Source organism: Ochotona princeps, chromosome X (assembly GCF_030435755.1).
Source record: "Ochotona princeps isolate mOchPri1 chromosome X, mOchPri1.hap1, whole genome shotgun sequence".
In the NCBI taxonomy this organism is placed as follows: Eukaryota; Metazoa; Chordata; class Mammalia; order Lagomorpha; family Ochotonidae; genus Ochotona; species Ochotona princeps.
Genome location: NC_080865.1, coordinates 4,046,335 through 4,068,209, shown reverse-complemented (window position 1 = coordinate 4,068,209; position 21,875 = coordinate 4,046,335). Strand labels below are relative to the sequence as shown.

The 21,875-nt window shown below is 42.9% G+C and overlaps 1 protein-coding gene across 1 annotated transcript in view; it reads left to right on the top strand.

Moving 5' to 3' along the window:
- The window catches only part of MAP7D2 (MAP7 domain containing 2), a 95,616-nt gene that overhangs the window by 58,827 nt on the left and 14,914 nt on the right, over positions 1-21,875 (top strand). Inside the window, exons 6-10 of the mRNA XM_058658567.1 lie at positions 1,508-1,618; positions 9,107-9,234; positions 12,878-13,005; positions 18,708-18,955; positions 19,560-19,692. Coding sequence (XP_058514550.1) covers positions 1,508-1,618; positions 9,107-9,234; positions 12,878-13,005; positions 18,708-18,955; positions 19,560-19,692 — 748 coding nt within the window. The remainder of the gene's footprint in view (positions 1-1,507; positions 1,619-9,106; positions 9,235-12,877; positions 13,006-18,707; positions 18,956-19,559; positions 19,693-21,875) is intronic.

Here is a 21,875-nt window from a genome sequence, read left to right as displayed (position 1 = left end):
GGCCGCTGGGGCACAAATTGGCACCCATATGGGATCCCGGCGCGTGCAAGGTGAGGATTTCAGCTGCTAGGCTACTGCGCTGGACCCGAGCAAATAAATTTTAATATTATATTTTCAAAGACCAAAATTAGTGAAAAATAATCAGTAACAAAGTACTGAATTTTGGTAGAAAAATTCTATACACATAGGATCCTGAGGCAAAAGGGAAATGTGCATCCATGTAGGCTTAGTTTTCTGTCATGATTAATTTTTCCCAGAACGTTAAGGTTGCTTAAAAAAAAATAGAAAATTGGACCTGGCACAATAGCCTCTTAGCTAAATGCTCACCTTGCAACCACTGAGATCCCATATGAACACCGCATTGTGTCTGGGCTGTCCCACTTCCCATCCAGCTCCCTGCTTGTGGCCTGGGAAAGCAGTGGAGGGCGGCCCAAAGCCTTGGGACCTTGCACCCATGAGGGAAACCTGGAGGAAGCTCCTGGCTCCTGGCTTCATTGACTCAGCTCTGGCCATTGTGGCCACTTCAAAAGTGAGCCAAAAAAAAAAAAAAAAAAAAAAAAGTGAGCCAGCGGACGGAAGATCTTTCTCTGTCTCTCCTCTCTGTAAATCTTCCTTTCCAATAAAAATAAAAAAAGCTTTTAAAAATACCAAAAAACATTGAAAAGTAGGAGTATTAAATTTTATATCATTTGAAATATTTATTTATTCCCAAATCAAATTTTTATACTTTTTATTTCAGTTCAAGTTAATTAAAAATTTATTCTCTCATTTAAAAATAAGATGACAGAGATGTGGATTTTGAAAGTATTACTGAAGGATACACATACTTCATTTTTCTTTAGGCTAGACAGCTTGGTAGAGCACTTTTATTTTGCATAATGGTTTAATTGAGAAACAAGTCTGAAATAATGACTGGAATTTGAAAGCAGCAAACCTAGGGCTACATGGTAAAATCCTAAACCTAAACCATTAAACCATTTGCAAAAGGAACATTTGCCTCGATCTTTTATAACAAGAGCAAAAATAGACTAGTAAAGGTTATTATAATGTAAACACACCTCCTTGTATAACAAATTGCGTCTTTCTTGAACCTGAGCGGCAGATGACCTTCAGGAAAAGTTCACTTTCAGTACATAATTTCAGGCCATAGAAGATTTTGTTAGTGATTTATGTCTGGATCTAAGTTAGTTTCATTTTTTTATGTTTTATTAATATATTTTCAAATCCCTGGACACAAAAAAATGATTTGCAGGTGGGATTAACATGTCTTCAGTTGACCATTTGAGGTAGGCTGAATTATTTGAAATTGAGGAGGTTAACACAATGAAGAAATTATAGGTAAAATCTTGCTATAGGCCAGTGGCTGCTGTAGCTGCACAAATATGATTGAAGCCGAACGTAGTGTGGTTAGAGAGTGTGTGGATGAGGACAGGAAGGACAGTTGGGGATATGTGTTTCTCACTCCAAGTCATATGAGTATGAATGTTTTCAATGCGTTTCTCTGCAGCATGTGACACACTCTCAACATCAGCCATGAATTTGCCCAAGCAGACGGAGCCTCCCATGAGCAAACGCCTGTCTTCATCCACTGCGGCAGTATCCTATTCCCCAGACCGAGGCAAGTGAACATGTAGACCTGGTCTCTCCAGTGCTTGGTGTGAGCATCTTTTGTGGCTTTTGTGAGAGCCTCCTCTTGAGCTTTCTGCAAATACCACCCTTGTGGTCTGAGCATAGAAGCGCCAAGAGTCTCACAAATGAAACTTGAGAAAGTAGCTTTGCTCACTAGATCCAGGTCATTACTAAATAAAGATAGTAAATAGTGATACTCTCCTAATCTGAAAGAGCTAGTCCTGCTCTTCACAGCACATTTAGGAGTTATCTTGCCCAGGAATTCATTAAGCATGGGTACATGTGGGTGTGTGTGAGTTAAAAAAAAAGATTAACTCATCAGTCAGTGGCAGTATGTGGACAATTTGAAACAGCAGAATGTATAAGTCTGTAATATGGGAGACACAGATATGTGAAAATTTGGGGCCATTGCTTGTGGTTTGTGGGCCTTCCATGTAATAGATAAGAACACAAGCATAGAGTTTAACAAGAAGCTTCTAGAAGAAGACAAAGATGGGCAGCCATTTCAGGCACTGAAATGTTTTGGGGTAGGAGACGATAAGGATAGAAAATGTATACGTTCAAAATCTTGATTCTAATGGAGGCCCAGATAAGTCCCTAGGATCTGAATTTACCCTTTCAAAGCATGTAGGTTTAGGACAGGGGGAAACTCTCCCAGTGTTAAATGCATTTTTAATACATCACCATAGGAGTGTCAAGTGCCAGCAGAGTGTTGAGCACATGAAATTATTACCAAGAGCACACAGGATGATGTGATTGACTTGGAAGAGGTCTGTATTCTTTCCTGGTTGTTGTTCACTGGTACTGACCTTGCCTGTTTCTCCCAGCCAGAGGTGTGGCATGCGTGTCAGAGACTGTGAATGTCACGATACTGCTGATCTCAAACACATTTCACAAGTAAATACCAGGGACCTGGAAGGAATTAAAGGCTAAATGAGAAAGCACCTACGTGATCTTAACTGTATAGCTGTCCAGTTAATGAGTATTATACCAGATATTTTTATTAATTCACATGGTTGCGGATTGACATTAAATTATTTTTTGCATTAATTACTGTGGAAAGAAGAATGCTACTAAATATCATTGATTACCAAGTTTCTGAATATAGGTGATAAATTGAAAAATTTTAGTCCTCAAACTATTTTCTAGTTAATACACACTCAAAGAATACATAGTAATGGAAAAGTTAGTACTTTGCCATACAATACATTCCAGAGCTACCCAAATACTTGGGTCATTGAATTTTATATTAGGAACATTACTGTCTTCCAGTAAAGTTTATAACCAGTGATTGGTACTGTTTTTGTGCTTGTCAGTTTTGCCCGTATTTACATGGGAGAGTATGAAAGGCTACATCTTGAGATTATTATAGGATAACATGTTTCATTTTAAAATTTGGTGTTATATTTTTTAACAGTAAACTTAAAACAAGGGTTTTATAGATATAATCTTTTTTCAATGTTAGAACTGTTTGGTGAGTAAATGGTTTCTTAAGTCTGTATTATGTCTTGGGAAGTGGACTAATTCTCTTTGATTAATACCAGGTCACTGTACTGTAATAGCGTATTGAGTAAGTTCTGGCAAGCCAAGAGAATTAATGTGTTCTGCCAAACTCTAAATAACATAATTTGTCTTATTTTACTGTGACAAACTCCAAAGTCATCGTTCATTAAGATATTTTTGTTTTCCATCCTTATTTTGTGACCCCAAATTTAATTTGCATCATGTACTATATCATTTAAATCTTCTGTTTTAATTTTGCTTTTTAAAATTTTCATTTGATTACATCCCTTAGCTCATCGCATGCACCTTAGTCCCATGGAAAACTTTCTTGTTATGCGACTGTTGACACCCACACAGGCTTCTTTAGCCAGAAGGAGAAGTAAATCCATGTTTTCTCAGCAGGCCAGTGATTCAGGTAAAAGGGCAAAGCTGGTGATGCCAAGGAAAATCCCTGAGGTTGCTAAGCCTGGGATATGTTCCTCTGTTTTTTTTTTTTTCTTTTGCTTATCACTTACTGTCAAATGTCTTCAATAGCTAATAACATTTTCTACCCACCAGTATTTTGCTGTTACTGTTTCTTAACTTTCTTTGAAAGTATTTCAAAGGTGAGTAGTAAACTCTAGTGAGTGAGGACATTTATATGAGAGGAAAAATCCATTTGGTAGCCTGTGAAGGTTGGTAGCCTTTCCTTAAATTATTTGGCAATATAATATAGCCTTTAGACCAATCTCTGGAATCCCATAGCCAGTGTAGCCATTACAAGCTTTTACCAGTTTCACTAACTTAATTAACTTCCTTAGGCGTTTGCTGATCTGTTAAATAGAGTTGCTTTCATTATTGTGAGGATTAACTGATCTGATGTGTATAAATGAGATATCACAATGATTGGCCTAGAGCGAGAACTTAGCCAAGGGCTAGAGCCTTAATACCCAGAAAAATGTTCTGTGGGCCAGCTGTGGTGGCATCCCTGTGAGCAAGTTGACTTGGTAGGCCTACCTCTTCTCAGATCTGCACATGAAAGTCAGAGAAACACTGGACCACACCATCAAAACCTTTCCTTTCCCAAATTAGATCAGATCCACGTGTATTGATTACCAAAGTCTTTGAGCAGCGTCATGTCATATGTCCATCTAAAGTCAGGTCTGGTCTCTGTTGCTGAGATGTAGTTCAGAGAGACAACATTGCAATTACATACAACTTCTACTAGTTGTAAATGACATAAAACTTCTAGTTGTAACTGCTTCCAAATAGGTACCCTTTTTCTGCAAAGAAGATATAAAAATAGCCAATAAGCACATGTCAACGTTCACCACATTAGTCATTGGGAAGTACAAATCAAAACTATAATGAAATACTATTTCACACTCACTGAGATAGCTCAAATTTTCTTTAGTTTTTGTTTTTTTTTCATGATATAATTCCATAGGCTCAGGGATTTCCTCTCCAAACTTCCCCATTCCCCTCACCTCCCTCCCTCCAACTGTTTTCCTTCATATTGTTGCAATAGTCACAAGGTGATCATTCTGGGTAGCTAACATTTTTATAAGGGAAAATAACAAGTGTTAGAGAAGTATGCAGACATTGGGCCCTCTACCTTGCTGGTAGGAATGTGAAATGATGCACCTGCTGTGGAAAACAGTGTGAAAATTCCTTTAAAAGCTAAAAACATAATTACCATATGACTCACCAATTTCATTCCTAGGTATATAAGAACCAAAGAATTAAAAACTTAAATTTACACAAAAACCTGTACACAAATGTTGGTAACAACTTTATACACAGTAGTCACAAAGCAGAAGCAACTCAGCTGTCTCAGAGCAAGTTAATGCAAAGATATGAAGAGTATTCAAGCAGCTTGTACAAGATGAATATTATGAAAAAGCAGTATATGGATTTCTAATTTTTCATATCAAAATAAACTTATCTTTGTATAAAGATAGTTATTTGAAAATGGATATTTATAAATGGATATTTATTTGAAAGAGTTACAAGAGGGGCTGCACAGGGACAGAGAGATCTTCCATCTGGGTGGTTCACTCCCCAAATGTTTGTAACAGCTGGGGCTGCACCAGCCCTGAGCCAGGAGCCCCATACGGATCTCCCACATAGGCGGCAGGGGCCCAAACATTTGGGCCATCTCTCACCGCTTTCCCCAGATCATTGGTAGGGAGCTGGATTGGAAGTAGAACAGCCAGAACATGAACTAGCACCCATATGGGTTGCCAGCATTGCAGAAAGCAGTTTTATCTGCGCTATCACAACACTGACCTTTAAACTTATTTTCAAATTTTATTTCCATGAAACCTTCGAAATATTCTCATACAATATGATATATCCATAAACTAGAATACTTCTCAGATTTAAAAAGAAATGAAATAGGAGCTGGCATGATGACTCAACTGCCTATAAGTGCCAGCATTCCATATGTGTGCCAGTTCATGTTCCAGCCATTCTACTTCCCATCCAGCTCCCTGCGAAAGCAGTGGAGGACAGCCCAAAGCCTTGGAACCCTACACCTGGGAGACCTAGAAGAAGCTCCTGGCTCCCAGCTTTGGATCGACTCAACCTTGGTCATTGTGGTCATTTGAGGAGTAAACCATCAGATGGAAAATCTTTCTCTCTATAGCTCTCCTTCTCTCTGTAAATCTGCATTTCCAATAATAACAATTTTTGTTTTAAAAAAGGAATGAAATACCAATACATGCTTCAACGTAGATGAATATTGAAAGAAACATTATGCTAAGTGAAGGAAGCCAGTCACAAAAAAACAGAAAATAGTATATATCTAAAAAAAATTTTTAACATAATATATAGGAGCTCTCTCCATTTTGAGACTGAAGAATTTATCATGTGCCATAAGACCAACCCCAGGATTATTTGCTGCGTGGGCTCACAGGACTCAGTATCTAGTTGCATTCATCTGTGAAAATGAGAGTGCAGAGAAAAAGCAACAGATGGGGCAGATGTAAGAGCCTAAGTCCAGGGAAGACCAGTTGTAATCTTTCAGAATCCTCCCCAGGGGAATCCCTCAAGATGCATTTTCTCCAGCAGTGAGTTGTGACATGTGTGAAACTTTGCCAACCACAGAAACTTCTTAGAAACTTGGTGCCCAGGCTTTTTCCTAGTGTTGGCCACATGCATCCCTTGCATAGCACATATGTTCCAAACTCACACAAAGAAAGCAAGTGTTCAGTATAACATATTGCTTGTGCAAACAGTTTAAGCACAGTGAACCACCTTCCCGTTACCTTTGGGAACCTCCCTAAATCTAAGAGTCTTGTGAGGTATCAGTTGGATTTGCTGTGTTAACGCTTTTCTGTGCAGTCCACCTCTAGCCCCTTGGCCAAGATATCATTGCAGAAAAAAAAGGAGACTAAGCTCTGTTTAGTAAATAGTGAGACTGAGCTCTGGTACTGATCTCATTTCTGTACTTAATGAGCTCTGGACTTGGCATGAAAGCAAATACCATTAACCAAAAGGTCTGCCTTTAGGCAACAAGATGTCTTCCTTCTTCATTTCTTATATGAATCTTAAAGCAAACAAACAAACAAAAAAACATGGTCCAAGACATCAATTAAGGCCAACCACAACTCTGGCCAGTAAGTTTAAGCTGATCTGAACACCTGCCATAGTTGAGAACGTATCGTGATGAGGCACACACACATTAAGTACAGTTTCCAAAGGAACATATTACATATGATCCCTAAAGCAGAGTTGATGGTATGAGGGTACCCTTACGTGTATTTATATTGATCAGGCAGCCCCCAGTTTGGCACACATGATCAAGCTGAATCCAAAGTGCTTGCTTGCAGCAGCTTACAAAGGCAGCACAGCGAGCTTTCTTTGAGGAAGAGGGAAAAGCTTTGTGGAACAGCTCTGAAAGATAAAGACCACACGTTCTTGCCCTCTGAGTTTCGTTGTTTCCGTCTGTCTCATTTGTTACGAAAATACCACATTTTCTCGACCATCCCCTATTCTTATCCAGAACTTGAAAAGAAGGGAAAATATTTTTATGGGAAGAACCATTTTTTATTCAATTTAACCAAAAAGACAGACCATATTGAGGAATCAGAACAAAATCTTTACGTTTCAGACTGTTTAAAAATAGATTTGAATTGTCTTCCATCCCTTTCAGCCTGATAATTTACCCAGTGAGAAGTCTGGAAAAGGTGTCACTTTCTGGGGACAGCTGCACTTAACAGATCACCTTATAGAGGTGTGTGTATCAGAAGAAAGGTAACAAGTAAAATTGGGTTCGCAATCCATTGTTACAAACTACAGCTACTCTGGAAAGTCAAGCACAGAATATCAACAGCAGTGACATTGTCCCCAAAAGGACGGAGTTCAGCCTGTGAGGGGTGGTTAAAGGGACTGTGTTGCTGGTGATATTCCTTGCTTCATTTGCAGCTGTTGCAAGAATTGCAAGTTGGGAATGTCATAAGGAGCTGCATCAGAAATACAGAGCCAGTGAACATCAACATCTTGATTTCCGATAATGCCATCAGAAGATGAGCCCTGTCCTGTGGCACTTACAAGTGATCCAGATGGTCCAGCAGCATCAGGGATGTTTTCACAGTTAATGGACCCATTGGGGGATGTTCTAAATATGCAGTGGTCTCAAGTTGAGTTTTAAAATTCAAAATATATCTCTGTCTGGAAATTGCTTCTCTTTTTATATCTCCCTTTTTCCAAAGGTTCCATTAGGCCACAGTCATAGCAAAAAAATCATGTTATAAACACTTAGTTAGGTTGCAATACTCATTAACTTCCAGCTTACTCTCTGATGACAAAAAGAGACAACAGCAACGACAACAAGCCAAAACAGAAAAGTGTCCTGCCGCTTCTTAGAAGACAAAGCAAAAACCAAAGTATTACCTGGACAGGACTTTTCCCCTGTGTTTAGCTAACATAGTATCAACCAGGGTATCCATTGAGTTTCATCAGATATTCTAAATTCCATAGGTAACTTTGACCTCTCAAAGCAGACAGGTGTTTATACCACAGATGACTGCAGCCTCCGGAGGTTAGTTGTCCTCCGCCTCTTTATTCTGTCTTTTCCCAAACGATGCTATATCTCCATGAGTTGGAGACATTTCTAGTGATTCCCTTTTCTGGCATCATTTGGGTTAGGGATCCCCAAGACCCCTCACCCCAGTGTTTGATAGTTTACTAGGAGTACTCAGACAATTCCACATAGTCACATTCAGGCTAAACAGCAAATTCAGCAGAGGGAAAAGGCTTGTGAAGCAAAGTTCCGAGGAAATCAGGTGCAAGATTCCCAGAGGCCTCTCCTAGAGGAGACACCAGGACATGTCTAATTCCCCAGCAATGAACCATGACATGTATGAAATGTCATCAACTTTGGAAGCTCATTGAAGACAAAGTGCCCATAGTTTTTACTGGGGACCATCCATGTGGGCTCTGCATCCAGGTACATGTCTAAATTCCAACTCGCAGAAAGGACCCAGGTATTCAGCATAAACCATTTATTTACAGTAACAATATTAGGCACTCACCAGTTAATAGTGAAAATCCTTTTGAAATGAAAGTTCCTAGGTGCCAGTCAAGGGCCAACCTGTGAACAGACCTTGTCAGAGAGTACTCAGGCCTGCCTTGTTAAGTCTTTTCCTGCAAAGGCAATTGAGATTCAGAAACGTTAAATGACCTGTTCAAGGTAATCCAGCTATGATGTGGCAGTCCTAGGTCTGTCTGACTCTGAAGCACAAACTTTTAACCCTTGCAGTGAACTTGACTTGATTATGACAGCCTTTTTTAGGGTAAGATTTATTTCTGTCATATGCAATAGAAAAAATGTGGAGCAAGTGTGAAATTTTGAGAATGGGGATTACCCATGTCACCTATTAATGAAGTTGTGATGTTCTTCCCAACTCTACTTACTTTTCCCATCTACACTCCCTGTCTTTCTGGCTGCTTTACTGTAACTCTCTAGTATTCTCTGTCTGTCCTCGTTTAGCTTCTTCTGGCCTTTTAAAGTCTTCTTACAAATATTCTCCCACTCGAACAATCGAGAAGAAGGCTGTACCTACATCTGGCATTGGAGATGCTGAGAAAGGAGCCCCCGCAGGAGCAGAGGCCTCCTTGGTACGTTAAATCACCTTACCTCCTCTGGGCTTTGGTTTATATGGGGAGTGAACCAACAGATGGAAAATCTTTGTGTTACTCTATATTTCAAATAAATAAGGTTTAAAGAAAGTTTTGGTGACATACTGGCACTGTTAGCCTAAACAGATGTTAAACAAGCACTTCCAATTATGTACACTTAGAAATTATATATGGAATAACTACTTTTGTTATCAGTTGTTACACAATAAATTACCACACCTCCAGCTGTGTGTAGCTGCCTTAGGTTGTCTTGTACCTAGGCAAGTGTTACACTGCTGGGAGAAAAGGCAGCCAAGGCTGACAGGCATTCTGGCACTGGTTAATGACCAAACTCTGTTAACTATACTGGTGTGCCAGCATAGTTACCTATTCATTTTGTTTTTCAAGGTATATGAGGAAGGCAGGGAATGCTGGGCCAAGACACATTGCCCTGCCCCCCAGATAGTGTGACTGGGAACTGCAGGTTGCCTGGGGAAGTGGTTCTGAGGATGTATTGAGTCAGAGAGGCTGACGGCATGTTTGACAGGGAACAAATGGCTTCTGGGGCTTTCATGGACCTGGCCAGATAGACAAGGGAGCTGAGATGGAGTGGTTTAGATGTAGGGAAACCAGAGGGTATGTCAGGATCAGGCCAAGGCACCTACCCATGTGAGAGACCTGGGCTGGACTAAATAGCATTGCCCGCTACCTATAGGCACACACAAAAGCTGGGGCTAGAGGACATGCCTGGCTGAGCCAAGCCACAGTACCCACCTCTGAGTATTGAGGTGGGCCACATCAGGCTGGACCAAAGTACCTACAGGAATGTTACAGAACCGGATCTGGGGGCGAATTCTGTAAGGGACTTATGGGATTGCTTCTGTGGGACTGCAGCACCCAGCTTGCACAGAATTGGAGTGGTGATGGACTGAACCAGGCTGGACCACAGAACACCTGACAGGAACCTGACACTCGGCAGAGCCAGGGCTGGGAGGAGGTCAGACAGGGCCATGCTGCAGCACCTACTGGCACATGCAAAGGCCAGGCCTGAATGCAGCTCATGCCAAGCAGGGCCATGGCACCTGCTGGCACACCTGAGATCCTGATTCTGGTAGAAGAAATTTGGAAACTCCCCTGCTAGGCTGCAGCTCCCGCTGGGGAGCACAATAACTGAGGCTGTGGGCAGGCCAGACCAGACAAGGCTGCTGCACTCATCAGCATTTGTGTGGTGCAGGTCTGGGGGCAGGCTGGACTGGAACAGACAACAGCACCCACTGGCATGCATAGAGCCAGGTGGGTGTGGGCTATGCCCAACCAGGCTAAGCTGCAACACCTACCAGCTAGAGCTGAGACTGTGGGTGGACCATGCCAGGCTGGATTGAACCACCCAGCAGCACACACAAGATCCAGGGCTGAGAATGGGCCTGGTAGGGGAACTTTGGGGATTCCCCTGCTAGGCTGCAGCTCCCATTAATTAGTTTAAGAGTGAGGACTGTCAGGCTGGGCCACAGCATCCTTTGGCACATGCAGGACCCAGTGCTTGAAGCAGACCTGGTAGGGAAACTTCAGGAACTCTTGCTGGGTCTCTGCTTCCCTTGGTAGTAAGCTTGAGAGCTGGGACTCTGGGGTGGGGGGCAGTCTGGGCTAGGCTGCTGTGCCTTCTGGTGCACATAAAAGCCAGAGTGGGTGCAGGCCAGCCATGCTAGTATGTAGTACCCACTGGCAAGTGTCAGGACTGGGTACAAGTCATGTTAGGCTGGACTACAGTACCCCCTGACAAGCCCAAGATTTGGGGCTCGGAGTGGGACTGATAGAGAAACTGTGGGTACTCCTCTGCTAGGCTGCAGCTCTTTCTGGTAAGCTCAAGAACCAGGGCTGGTACCAGACCAGGCTAGGCAAGGCAGCAGCACCCCTCGGCATGTGTATGTGTCAGGGGGGAGGTCACCCATAGGTGTACGTGAGAGCATATAGGATATGGGATGGACTGGGTCAGGCTACAACACATGCCAGCACACACAAAATCCAGTGCTAAGGGCATTCCTGGTGGCAGTTGCTGGGATTCACCCCAGCTAGGCTGTAGCACCCTCTGTTGTGCCTGAGGACTGGGCTTGTGGCAGGCTGGGCTGGGCTAGGCAACAGCACCCATCAGTTTGCCTGACAGATAGGATCGGGGGTGGTACTGACCAGGCAGCTGTATCCCTGGTATGTGCATCAGCTGGTGCAGGTAATGGACCAAACCTGACCCTGCATTGGCTGACTCACACAAGAATCAAGTCTGAGGTCAACCCAGGTGATGTTTCTTGATGGCCTCCTCAAGTTTATGGCTGGACTCAAACCCCAGACACAGGGAAAACCACAGGGGCTGCATCCAGCATCTGAGTGTTGACAGGGGCTCCTCAGACATGCTCGCTTAAATTGCCATTGGTAGGAGGCTTCAGTTAGTCTTCATAAAGCTTCTTGAGTATCCAAATGACTTGGCCACTGGCTTTCCCCGAAGCAAGTTGTTCAAGAAATTAACATGTTAGATAAGTGATAATGCTGTTTTGGGGGACACCCAATTTGTTACATGTGCTATCTGCTGTTAAAACAAGTCACTAAGATCAACCTACACTCGAGCTGAGGAGGAATTAAACTGTTCAAGGGAGAAGTCTTAAATAGCATATGGACTTGTTTTAAAACCACTGTATTACTAATCCATTGAACATTTTATAATGCCAGGTTTTTTTCCGTTATGAGCCTGTAGTTCTGTGGATTTCACTATAGGATAGAAAGCGATGGATGGGAACTATGGAGGTGGGGTGAATTGAGGGTTTTGGTGGGTTTTTTAAAGATTCATTTCTTTGATAGGCATAGAGAGAAGAGAGCCACAGATCTTCCTCCTATGTTTACTCTCTAAATGGCCGTGATGGCCAGGGATGGGCCACCCTACATGGGTGCAGGAGCCCAAGCACTTGGGACATCTTCTGCTTCCTCAGTCACATTAGCAGGGAGCTGGGATGGTTTTGGAGCTGCTGGGATTCAACCATCATCCTTATTGGAAGCCAGTGCTTATAGACCGCACCTTAGCCTGCTCTGCTACAGTACCAGCCTCCTCAATTGAAGGTTCACTGCCTGAAAATGTAATAGAAAGCGAAGGAAACTAACCATGTAGAGTACCTTCTCAGACCAGGCGTTAACTTCTGCCTTGTGCTGATAGAGGCAGTGGGAAAGACGGGAGCAGGTGGACTTTTAGTGCTCATTATATCATGTGTTTCTTTCAGGGCCCACAGCTCATGGATTGCCTTGTATGTTATAACTACATATTCACCCATCTACAATTTCCATGATAGGGATTGTATGTTTGTATTCTTTTTATTCCTATATGTCTTGGACCACAGTGTGGTTCTATTGTTAACTTTTTGAAGGGTAATACAGAGAAGAAAGTCTTTTCATTCTGAGGCTTTGAGAATTTGTTTAACTAAAAAATCTAATGTGATGACCGCATGGTGCCTCTCTGCAGAGCTCCCCGTGTGTGAAGTGCTGTAAGGTCACATGATGCCTGTGAGAGAAAGCGAAGCAGCATTTCTATTTGGGGTGCTTTTAATACATTGTGAAGGTACTACCAGTCATGGGCCATGACTGTCTTGTTCTTTGTCCCCTACAGATGGATAAGGTGAAGAAAGGGCTACGAGTGACAACTTCTGTTCCTTCTGGTGGCCTTGGGTCCCCTCTGAGAAGATATGATTTTTCCAAAGGCATGTCTGAGAGGCCGTCGTCTCCTATAATATCCAAGTGAGCATCTTTGCCTTTGCCAGACAGCCTAATGATGGAGAGTAAGTTTGGTGAGGCTTGTGTCTGCCAGCATTGTGGCTCCTGCTCCCTCAGGAGGCATGGCCAGGCAGAAGTGGTGAGCAGCAGCAGCTCTGGCCTATGAGCCACATCCCTTGACTCTGTATCTTCTGGGTAGGGTGAGTTACAAAGGGGGTTATCACCTGGTGAATGTAGGACCTTCTTTACCAAGATGATGTACTTAGCATTTTATCTTGACATTGATGAATTTCGTTCTGTTTTTCTGGCACTTTCCTTCTTTTTCTTAAGATTACACCTGGTTGAATTGATTGAATTGTGCTTGGACACCTGCTCACACTACTCCTTACCTGGTTTCTCTCGAAGACAGAGGCAATAGTAATTTGTGAATCTTGAGCAGCACTATGATTTTTGTTTGCTTTTCTTTTGCATTTATTTTTAAATTTTTTACTTATTTAAAAGGCAGAGACTGGAAGGGAGAGAAATGGTAAAGTAGAGGAAAGTAGTGGAAGAATGCAGAGAGGAGCCTGGCGAGATAGCGTAGCGGTTAAGGTCCTTGCCTTGAAAGCCCCGGGATCCCATATGGGCACTGGTTCTAGTCCCGGCAGCTCTGCTTCCCATCCAGCTCCCTGCATATGGCCTGGGAAAGCAGTCAAGGATGGCCCAAAGCCTAGGAACCCTGCGCCTGTGTGGGAGACCCAGAAGAGGTTCCTGGCTTTGGATCGGTGCAGCACCGGTTGTTGTGATCACTTGGGGAGTGAATCATCGGACGGAAGATCTTCCTCTCTGTCTCTCCTCCTCTCTGTACATCTGCCTTTCCAATAAAAATAAATAAATAAATCTTTTTTTAAAAAGAGTGCAGGGAGGGTAGGAGGTATGCATCTCATCCATTGGTTCATTTGCAAATCACCAGGGCTGGGGCAAGTGGAAGTAGGGAGCCTGGAACTCAACCTTAGTCTCCCAAATGGGTGACAGGGACCGAGCCAGTTCAGCGATCATCTGCTGTCTTTCAAGGTGCAGCTGTAACCAAGAACGAAGCCATGACCTGACCCCAGGCTCCCCACTCTGGGAGTGTAGAGCACAGATACCTGTTATTGATGTATCTATCTCCCATAAGGAAAATACTTCCACTGCACAGCATGCTTTTTGATTTAGTTTTTGAGCATTTTATCTTTTTTGAGCTAGTATTGCCTGTCTTTGCTTATGGTATTGCTCTTGCCCACAGTTTAAGTTTGTGTTATTGGCTCTAAAATCTTTATTTCTCATTGTTTTATTTCTGAGCCCTTTCAACTTCTAGACACAGGTCTCTATTCTGATGTTAATCCGGGACCTTTACATTAACAGAAGGAAAAGTCTCATTTATTTTGGGGCCTTTTCTATTCTCTCTTTTTCTGGAAAATGATTCATGATCCCTGAGCAAATAGTAGCTTACAGATGTCATCATCATTATTGTAAATTTCACTGACTCAAACCGTGGTCTTACTGCCTTCCACAGAGATGAGAACATAAAGTTGATAATCTTCAGGAAAATTGTGTTTCTAGAACTATTTGATATTTTAAAGGATTAATCATTTTGCCCCTGCCAGAAGCTGACTTGCCTTGATTGCTTTTCTCCGATGGAGTAACAGATTACAGTTGAGAGGGACTGAAGTAGAGATAGTAAAGCGAAGTTTGTTAAAATATGTTCTTGGTGCTGGCATTATGGCAAAGCTGGGTTAGGACACCGCCTGAGACACCAGCATCCCACTGAACACTGGTCGAGTCCCAGCTGCTCAGTCTTCAATCTTGTTTTCTGTGAATGCACCTGGGAAAGCAGTAGAAGATGGCCTGAGTGCTTGGGTCCCTGCTATCCATGTAGGAGACCTGGATGAAATTCTAGGCTCTTGTCTTGGGCGGCTTTCAAAGAGGGCTTAGCTGGCCCCTTTGAACTCACATCCGGAAGCCCAGATGGGTCATGAGATTAATGATCCCTTTTCCAATGAATGCCTAGCATCTGACAGTACACTGTTCTCCTCCCTGATCTCAGATCAATGAAACCACAGTTAATATTGCTCTTATAAGTGTTGAAATCTATTTTCATTGTTTGCATTGTTCGGTATTTGTGTGGGGTTTAGAAAATTAGCTACAGCAGCACTCTGAAGTTTCATGAATGGAACATAACTTTCTTCCTGTAACCTAGAGAGAATAAATCAACTGTAGCCAAATAGATAGATCCAGCCTGTCTTGGCCTGAGAATGTTGCTGCTGCCTCTCCCCTCCATTCTTCAATGTGGAATATTCTGTAATAGTTTTATTTTCTTAGAAATGAATTCTAAGTCAGTTTGGTCATTATGACAATAACATTTCAGTTATCTACTGGTGTTAAACAATCCTTCCCCCTGCATTTAGTGACTTAAAGTGGTGGGTTATTGCTAATCATCACTTTCATGACTTGGGCTGGCCAGGACGAGGTATCAGATATCTTGGGAGTCTCTTAAGTGGTAGTTCTGTGGGATGACTTGGGCTCACTGCTAGTTTTCACCCAGGATCTTCCCTGCTCTTGCGATGCAGGGCTCACTGAGGCTGCAGCTGAGCTGTAAATCCATGCTGGCCCTTTCCCTCGGCTGATAGTTGATGCTGGCTCTTGACTAGGAGCTCAGCTAGGGCTCTCAGTAAGAGTGCCTACACGTAGTCCCTCCAAATGGCTTCAGTGTCTCACACCAGTGGCTGCATTCAAGAAAATGATGACTTCAAAGGTTAGCATCTCTCAGGACAGAAGTGGAAACTGCCAGGCCAGTAAAGAACTGTGCCTTGATTGATATAGCACTACTTCCCTAGCATATGTTGTTATATATTATTGGTCAAAGCAGTTGAGCCTCCCCAAATGCAATGGGGTGAAGAGATGAGCTCAAAGGATTACTTGGGATGGGAGATACATCTGTAGCATATTTGGAGAATGTAGCGTGCCAAAGATAATCATCTATGGGCAGTGTTCATGGTTGAGATCAATTTTGTATCAGGAACTAAGTTTAATTTCATTTTATCTTGTATTAAGAAACAAATCTCTTTTGTTTCTTAATTCCATTTAAGGGGAAAATTTCGGATAAAGTTGTCTGTATTGCTCAGAATAGTCACCTCATACTGTGCTTCAAATCACAAGCCGTGGACATTTCCCAGATGCAGTCTCTTCCTTCTGTGGCTCAGGACACTAGTCACTTGTAAATGCACATTATTCTCATGAGCCTCTAATACATCCACCTTGCGGCTCTGGCCTCCGACAGATGAGCAGCTGCAGCGGGGTCAACGTACTTCATGGGTTCAAAAGCACGACGGCCTTTTCCTAGGAGTTATACTTGCTATTCTGTTGACAGGGGTGTTTGTACTTTCTGCCAGTCATGGAAACTTAAAAGGTTATAAAATCCTTCCTGTCCCTGGAAGGCCTAGTTCTACCACTCCCAAACAACCCTTTGAGAATCCCCTTTGTCATAATTTAATTGAACATGGAAAACTTAAAATGGAAAAGCAAAAAAAGAAACAAACAAACAAACGAACAAGGCAAAGAACAAAGTGGTTGGGTGCCAGTTCTGACACTCTTGTGTATTTACATCTCTTAGAGAAAAATCGTTTAAGCACTTAGAACTGTGGTTGTCCTCAAAAGAAAAACAACTGGCCAACAGCGATTTCTTACCTACCTTACTGGATTATTGTGGCAATAAAATAGACAAGAAGGTACTTAAAACTCCATGAAAAGCACATTGATTTCCCTGATTAGTTTGTTTGACGTCTTTCGTTAGCAATGCTATCCATTTCCAGCAAACTAAAAAAATAGTTTAGCAGACTTCGTCTGGCTCATAGTGGAGCCCTGGGGCCTGCCCGACCCCTGTTGCCTTGTTCAAGATGCCGGTGCCCGACTGCTGTTACAAGGAAGCTGGAGCAGTGCGGAGTCCGGGGAAGCAAGAGGCAAGCAGGGTGAACAGGGAGCTGTAGATAGGTAACTGAAATTGAGAACTTTGAAGATGTTATTCTATTTTTGGTCACTCACTGTCAGAGAAGAATCTGTAACTATAATCTACTTCTCTGATTTGAAGGTCAGATTTGTATAAAAGGACTTCACAAAGTTAATGGAAGAATTTCTTAAAAAGATGGATTTATTTTGGTACAAAAATTTAAACTCTATTGTAGCTTTTCCATAATATATGTTTGCATGAGCTTTTTGAAGATCCCTCGTATATTATATAGTGAGAGTGATTCTAACTTCATTAATCCAGAGTAGAGTAATGTAAACACTTAATGAGTTTTTATCTTGAATAATTCACCAGTACTTCTCAGGTAGATGTTATTTTTAATACGTGTTCATGAGTAATTGGCCTAGTTTTATTTAGAATAGAATTTCGCAGTCGAGTGGGACAGAACCTGCACCTGAGTGCTGTATTAAAGCCAGTGAAGCATCGCCGTTTAGGGCCATGCTGACTGGAGGCTGTTAGCACCAAGTCCAGCCAGGTCAGTCTGACCGCCTCTCACTCAAGCTGTAGTCCTGACACTTCCATCTATATGGATCTTCAAAACGTTGACACAAGATTCACTTTATGAGAGGATTGCCATGGGTTTAACATGTATTTTGTACCAAAATAAATTTTAATTCCATGTTTCCGTATACGGTTTGTAGTACCCTCACTTTAAATAGACCTTCCAGCACCATCAGGCTTGTTGCATGGTGACTGAAGGTGTGAGCTCATCATGTTCTGTGACCTCCTGCTAGTGAGCTGCTCAAACCGGGGACCCTCAAGACATTATGCTGAATGGAATCACCATAATGCTAAAAAGACAAATACTTTTTAAGGCCTGTTTTTGAAGATTTGTTTTTATTGCAAAGTCAGATATACAGAGAGGAGGAGAGACAGAGAGGAAAATCTTCCACCTGCTGCTTTACTCACCAAGCGGCCGGAACAGCCGGAGCAGAGCTGATCCGAAGCCAGGAGCCAGGAGCCAGGAGCTTCTTCCGGGTCTCTCACGTGGGTGCAGCGTCCCAAGGCTTTGGGCCGTCCTCGACTGCTTTCCCAGGCCACAGCAGGGAGCTGGATGGGAAGCGGGACTGCCGGGATTAGAACCGCCGGTGCCCATATAGGATCCCAGTGCGTGCAAGATGAGGACTTAAGCTGCTAGGCTACTGCACTGGGCCCATTAAAAGACAAATACTTTTTAAAATACTTAAAAGAAGTACCTGGGATAGGCAGTTTCATAGAGACCGAAAGTAGGGGCAATGGGACTTTCTGTTTCATGGAAATGCATGGTGGTGGTGGTTATACAACACTGTGAATGCACCTATTGCCATTGAAGTGTCCATTCAAAATGGTGAAATTGGGCTGGTATTGTAGTGTAATGGATTGCACCACCTTCTACAATACTAGCATTCTCATATGGGTATTGATTTATGTCCCAGCTATCCTGCTTCCAATCCAGCTTCCTACTCATGTCCTGGGAAAAAGTGTGGATGATGACCCAAGTGTTTGAGGGAGACTTGGAAGAAGCTCCTAGTCCCTGGCTTTGGATTGGCCCAGAACTAAGCATTGAAGTCATTTGGGGAGTGAACCAGCAGATGGACGATCTCCTCCTGTCTCTGTGACAGGCCCAGAACCAGGTGTTTTAAGAACCAAGAAATCCGTGGTTAGGCCTGGTAATCATCTTACGCCATGTTCTTTGGTTTTCCAGGACTTCGAAAGCATATCCACAGTCTCCAAAGACGATGAAGCCTCCATACGTAGGGTCTCCAGTGAGACACCGCTCTCCCGTCCCTCCCAGTCAGGAAGTGCTGAAGAAGAAAGCAGAGAAAGAGAAGAGCAGCAAGGAAAGGGAAGATGCTTTGGCTCAGCAGATGGCTGCGCTGCACGTGGAGGAAGCCTCCGAGAAGCGCGGAGTAGTTGATAAGCATGCAGGAGGAAAGGCCGAAGTTAGCTCAGGTAGGCCTTTGTCAGAGCTACACTGTCCCAGACTTCCAAAGATGGGCCAGCAGTTCTCCCTCTCACCCAGTCCATAAGCCATTTTTCAAGTTTCAGGGACAGAAAGGGAGTTCTCCCTGGGACGCTTCATCATCTCATTGTTCTTCCCTTGCCTGTTGCCCCTGAGTCCTTTCCCTCACTCTCCTGTGACTCCCTTAGAGGAGACCTAAGAGCTGACTCAGCTCCAGGCGGTAAAAGCTCATAGGAGTGCTAAGTGAGACAAGCTCATCCAGCCATCATTTGCACTTCCTGCAAGAGAGGGCCTGCTTTAGTCCTTGTGCACACTTCTGTGATGCCTCTGTGGTGTAGTGAGTTCATTCGGAGTGCTTGCTGTGGCGTGTGCCAGTGGCCTTATCTCTTCTGTTCCCAATACCCTCTCCTGCGCAATCCATCCAGACCTACAAACAGGCTATTGCCCCTTCTGCTTGCTGACTGATGTTCTGATCTCAGCAGTATTACCTTCATCACAATGAGTTGCAATTTTTGTGTCCCATGGCTGTGTGCATGGGCTCATTAGCTTCATTTTCCTTGTTCATTTGCTTTTGATATTTCTTCTCTGACACAGGCTTAGGGAAACCCACGGCAGGCACCGCTGATGCAGAAGAAGCTGCAAAAATCCTGGCTGAAAAGCGGCGACAGGCCCGGCTGCAGAAAGAACAGGAGGAACAAGAACGACTGGAGAAAGAGGAACAAGACAGGTGCGTGGAGACTGGAGTTTTGTCCTGATCTTGTATAAAGGCTGTGTTGGAAAGAGCAACTTGTCTTTTCTTGTTGTGGTTTTGGTATTGCTAAAGCCAAAGCAGAAATATATGAGCCTAAATCTCTGCTGTACCTGGAAGGTGGTTAGAAATCTGCTCTTCTCTTAAATGTAATTATCCACAATGGAACTTTACTATTTTTGGAGAACCTGGAAACTCATAGTTCTTTGTTCCAAATGTTGGGCTTTGAAACTAACTGGTTTCATAAGAGCTTTTCAGAGACTTTGAGCTTTATCTATGGAGTAAGATCTTCTCATAGAAGACAGGACACTCTCAATTCAAGATATTAATTCTGCTTCTCAAATTATTTTCTCCCCCAAATTATCCTAATTTATATTCCAGAGTCAAAATGCTTGGGGGGGGGGCAGTATCAACCTCATAGACCATGAGCAGAGAGCCAGGGGGCCCTATCCCGGAGCAACAAAAAAGATATTGCAGTTCTCTGTAAGCTTCAGAGGGTATCACAGTCATCCCATAGATCAATGTGAAAATACACAGGTCCAAACAGGTCCAAACCCTGTCCTCTTTCAGGAGCTTGTCAGTGTTTGAGAACCACTGCAGTGTTAGTACAAGGACACATTGGCACAGTACGGATAGTCATGCCTTTTCTTATCTCTGTATTTAGAGAAGCACATATTAATAAACAAAGTAGACTTTATCATTAAATTGTTAAAGAAAACTCTTAGGATAATCCTAGAGTATTGACACAGTACTATTTGGATCATCAATGTGATAGGAAATAAATGATACAGTAGCATTTCAAAGCTAGCACTAATTTAGAATAACATCTAATGGAAAAAAATGCTTGCTCCTTTAGTAACCTGGACAAGCCTTTATGGTCTCTGAGTATAGATTTGCTGATGCAATTTTTAAAAGACTGAGCCCTTCTTCAAAGTATGGACTTAATCTAATTATTTCCCCACCTCCAGGCTTTTGGTCAATATTGACAGATTTGTATTTAGTCGAGTAATATATTTTGACTGGTTTGAGTGGGCCATAGATGTGTAAAGGGAGGCCATTGGAGGTGAAGTTGAATCAGAGGGTCTCAAATGACAGGCCTTGGTAATTTCAGATTTTGGAGATATTGTACAGGTTCTAAGCAGATGAGTAACTTGATTATTGCTGTGTGCTGAAGAGGTAAAGTTCTTTGCCTTCCAGCTACTGCATTTCCTCCACAGCCAGCTCCTGAATTAATTGTACTTCCTGTCTTTATTTCCTCAATTCACAGTCTTCCTTGACCTGATATTCCTCCTGCATACTGAACTCCTAAAAAATGTCTTGCTTGGTCTTGGTCCTGTGGGGCTTGCCGTGCTCCGCTAGCCTTTCTCTGTCTCCTCTACTCACTCAGCCCTGGGAAGGTGCCAGGCCCCACGCCTTCAGTCCTGAGCAGCCCTCCTGCAGCAGTGCTGTTCCTTCTTGTTCTGCAGTGTCCTTGCTGGGCTACGTTTCCTCAGGCTCACTTCTGATGCAAAAGTTTACTGTTAATCCTTGGGTGTGCTAAACCAAGTTTTTCCATATCCCTTCCTACCTTAGTTCCCCTTTGCCTCCCATTATCATCTATTTTAAAAAGTAATTACAGCTTGCTCTGTAAACCTTGTAAGCTTTCTAGCAAATGAGAGGCCATAAATAACTTGGTGTACTGATGGGCATTTCCTGGACTCTGTGCCTGGGCTCTGTCTAAAGCTGTACTAGCCACTGCCATTCCACATACAGCTAGCAAAATTAAATTAAGGGAAACTGTAATGTTCTGTTCCTCCAACATATTAGCTATATTCCAATGCTCAGTTGCCATATATGGCTAGTTAAGTGCAGTATTGAATGGTACAAATCCACAGAACACTGTTCTCATCATAGAAAGTTCTTTTGGATAACACTAGTCTAGATTCCAGATCGTCATTGGTTTACAGGTGAGTTTCCCCTCATTAGCATCTTAAGTGCCTGGATACATGTGCTCCACTTCTGCATCCTGGAGAGGATCACAAAATTGCACACAGGTCTGGTGTACCCTGAAGGAAACAGTAATGAGAGCAGGGCAGTGGGCTAGTGGCGGCCTCGAACAGAGGACTGATGGGAACAATGATGAAATAATGTCCTCTCTGATTTCTTAAGCAGGCAGGGAAAGA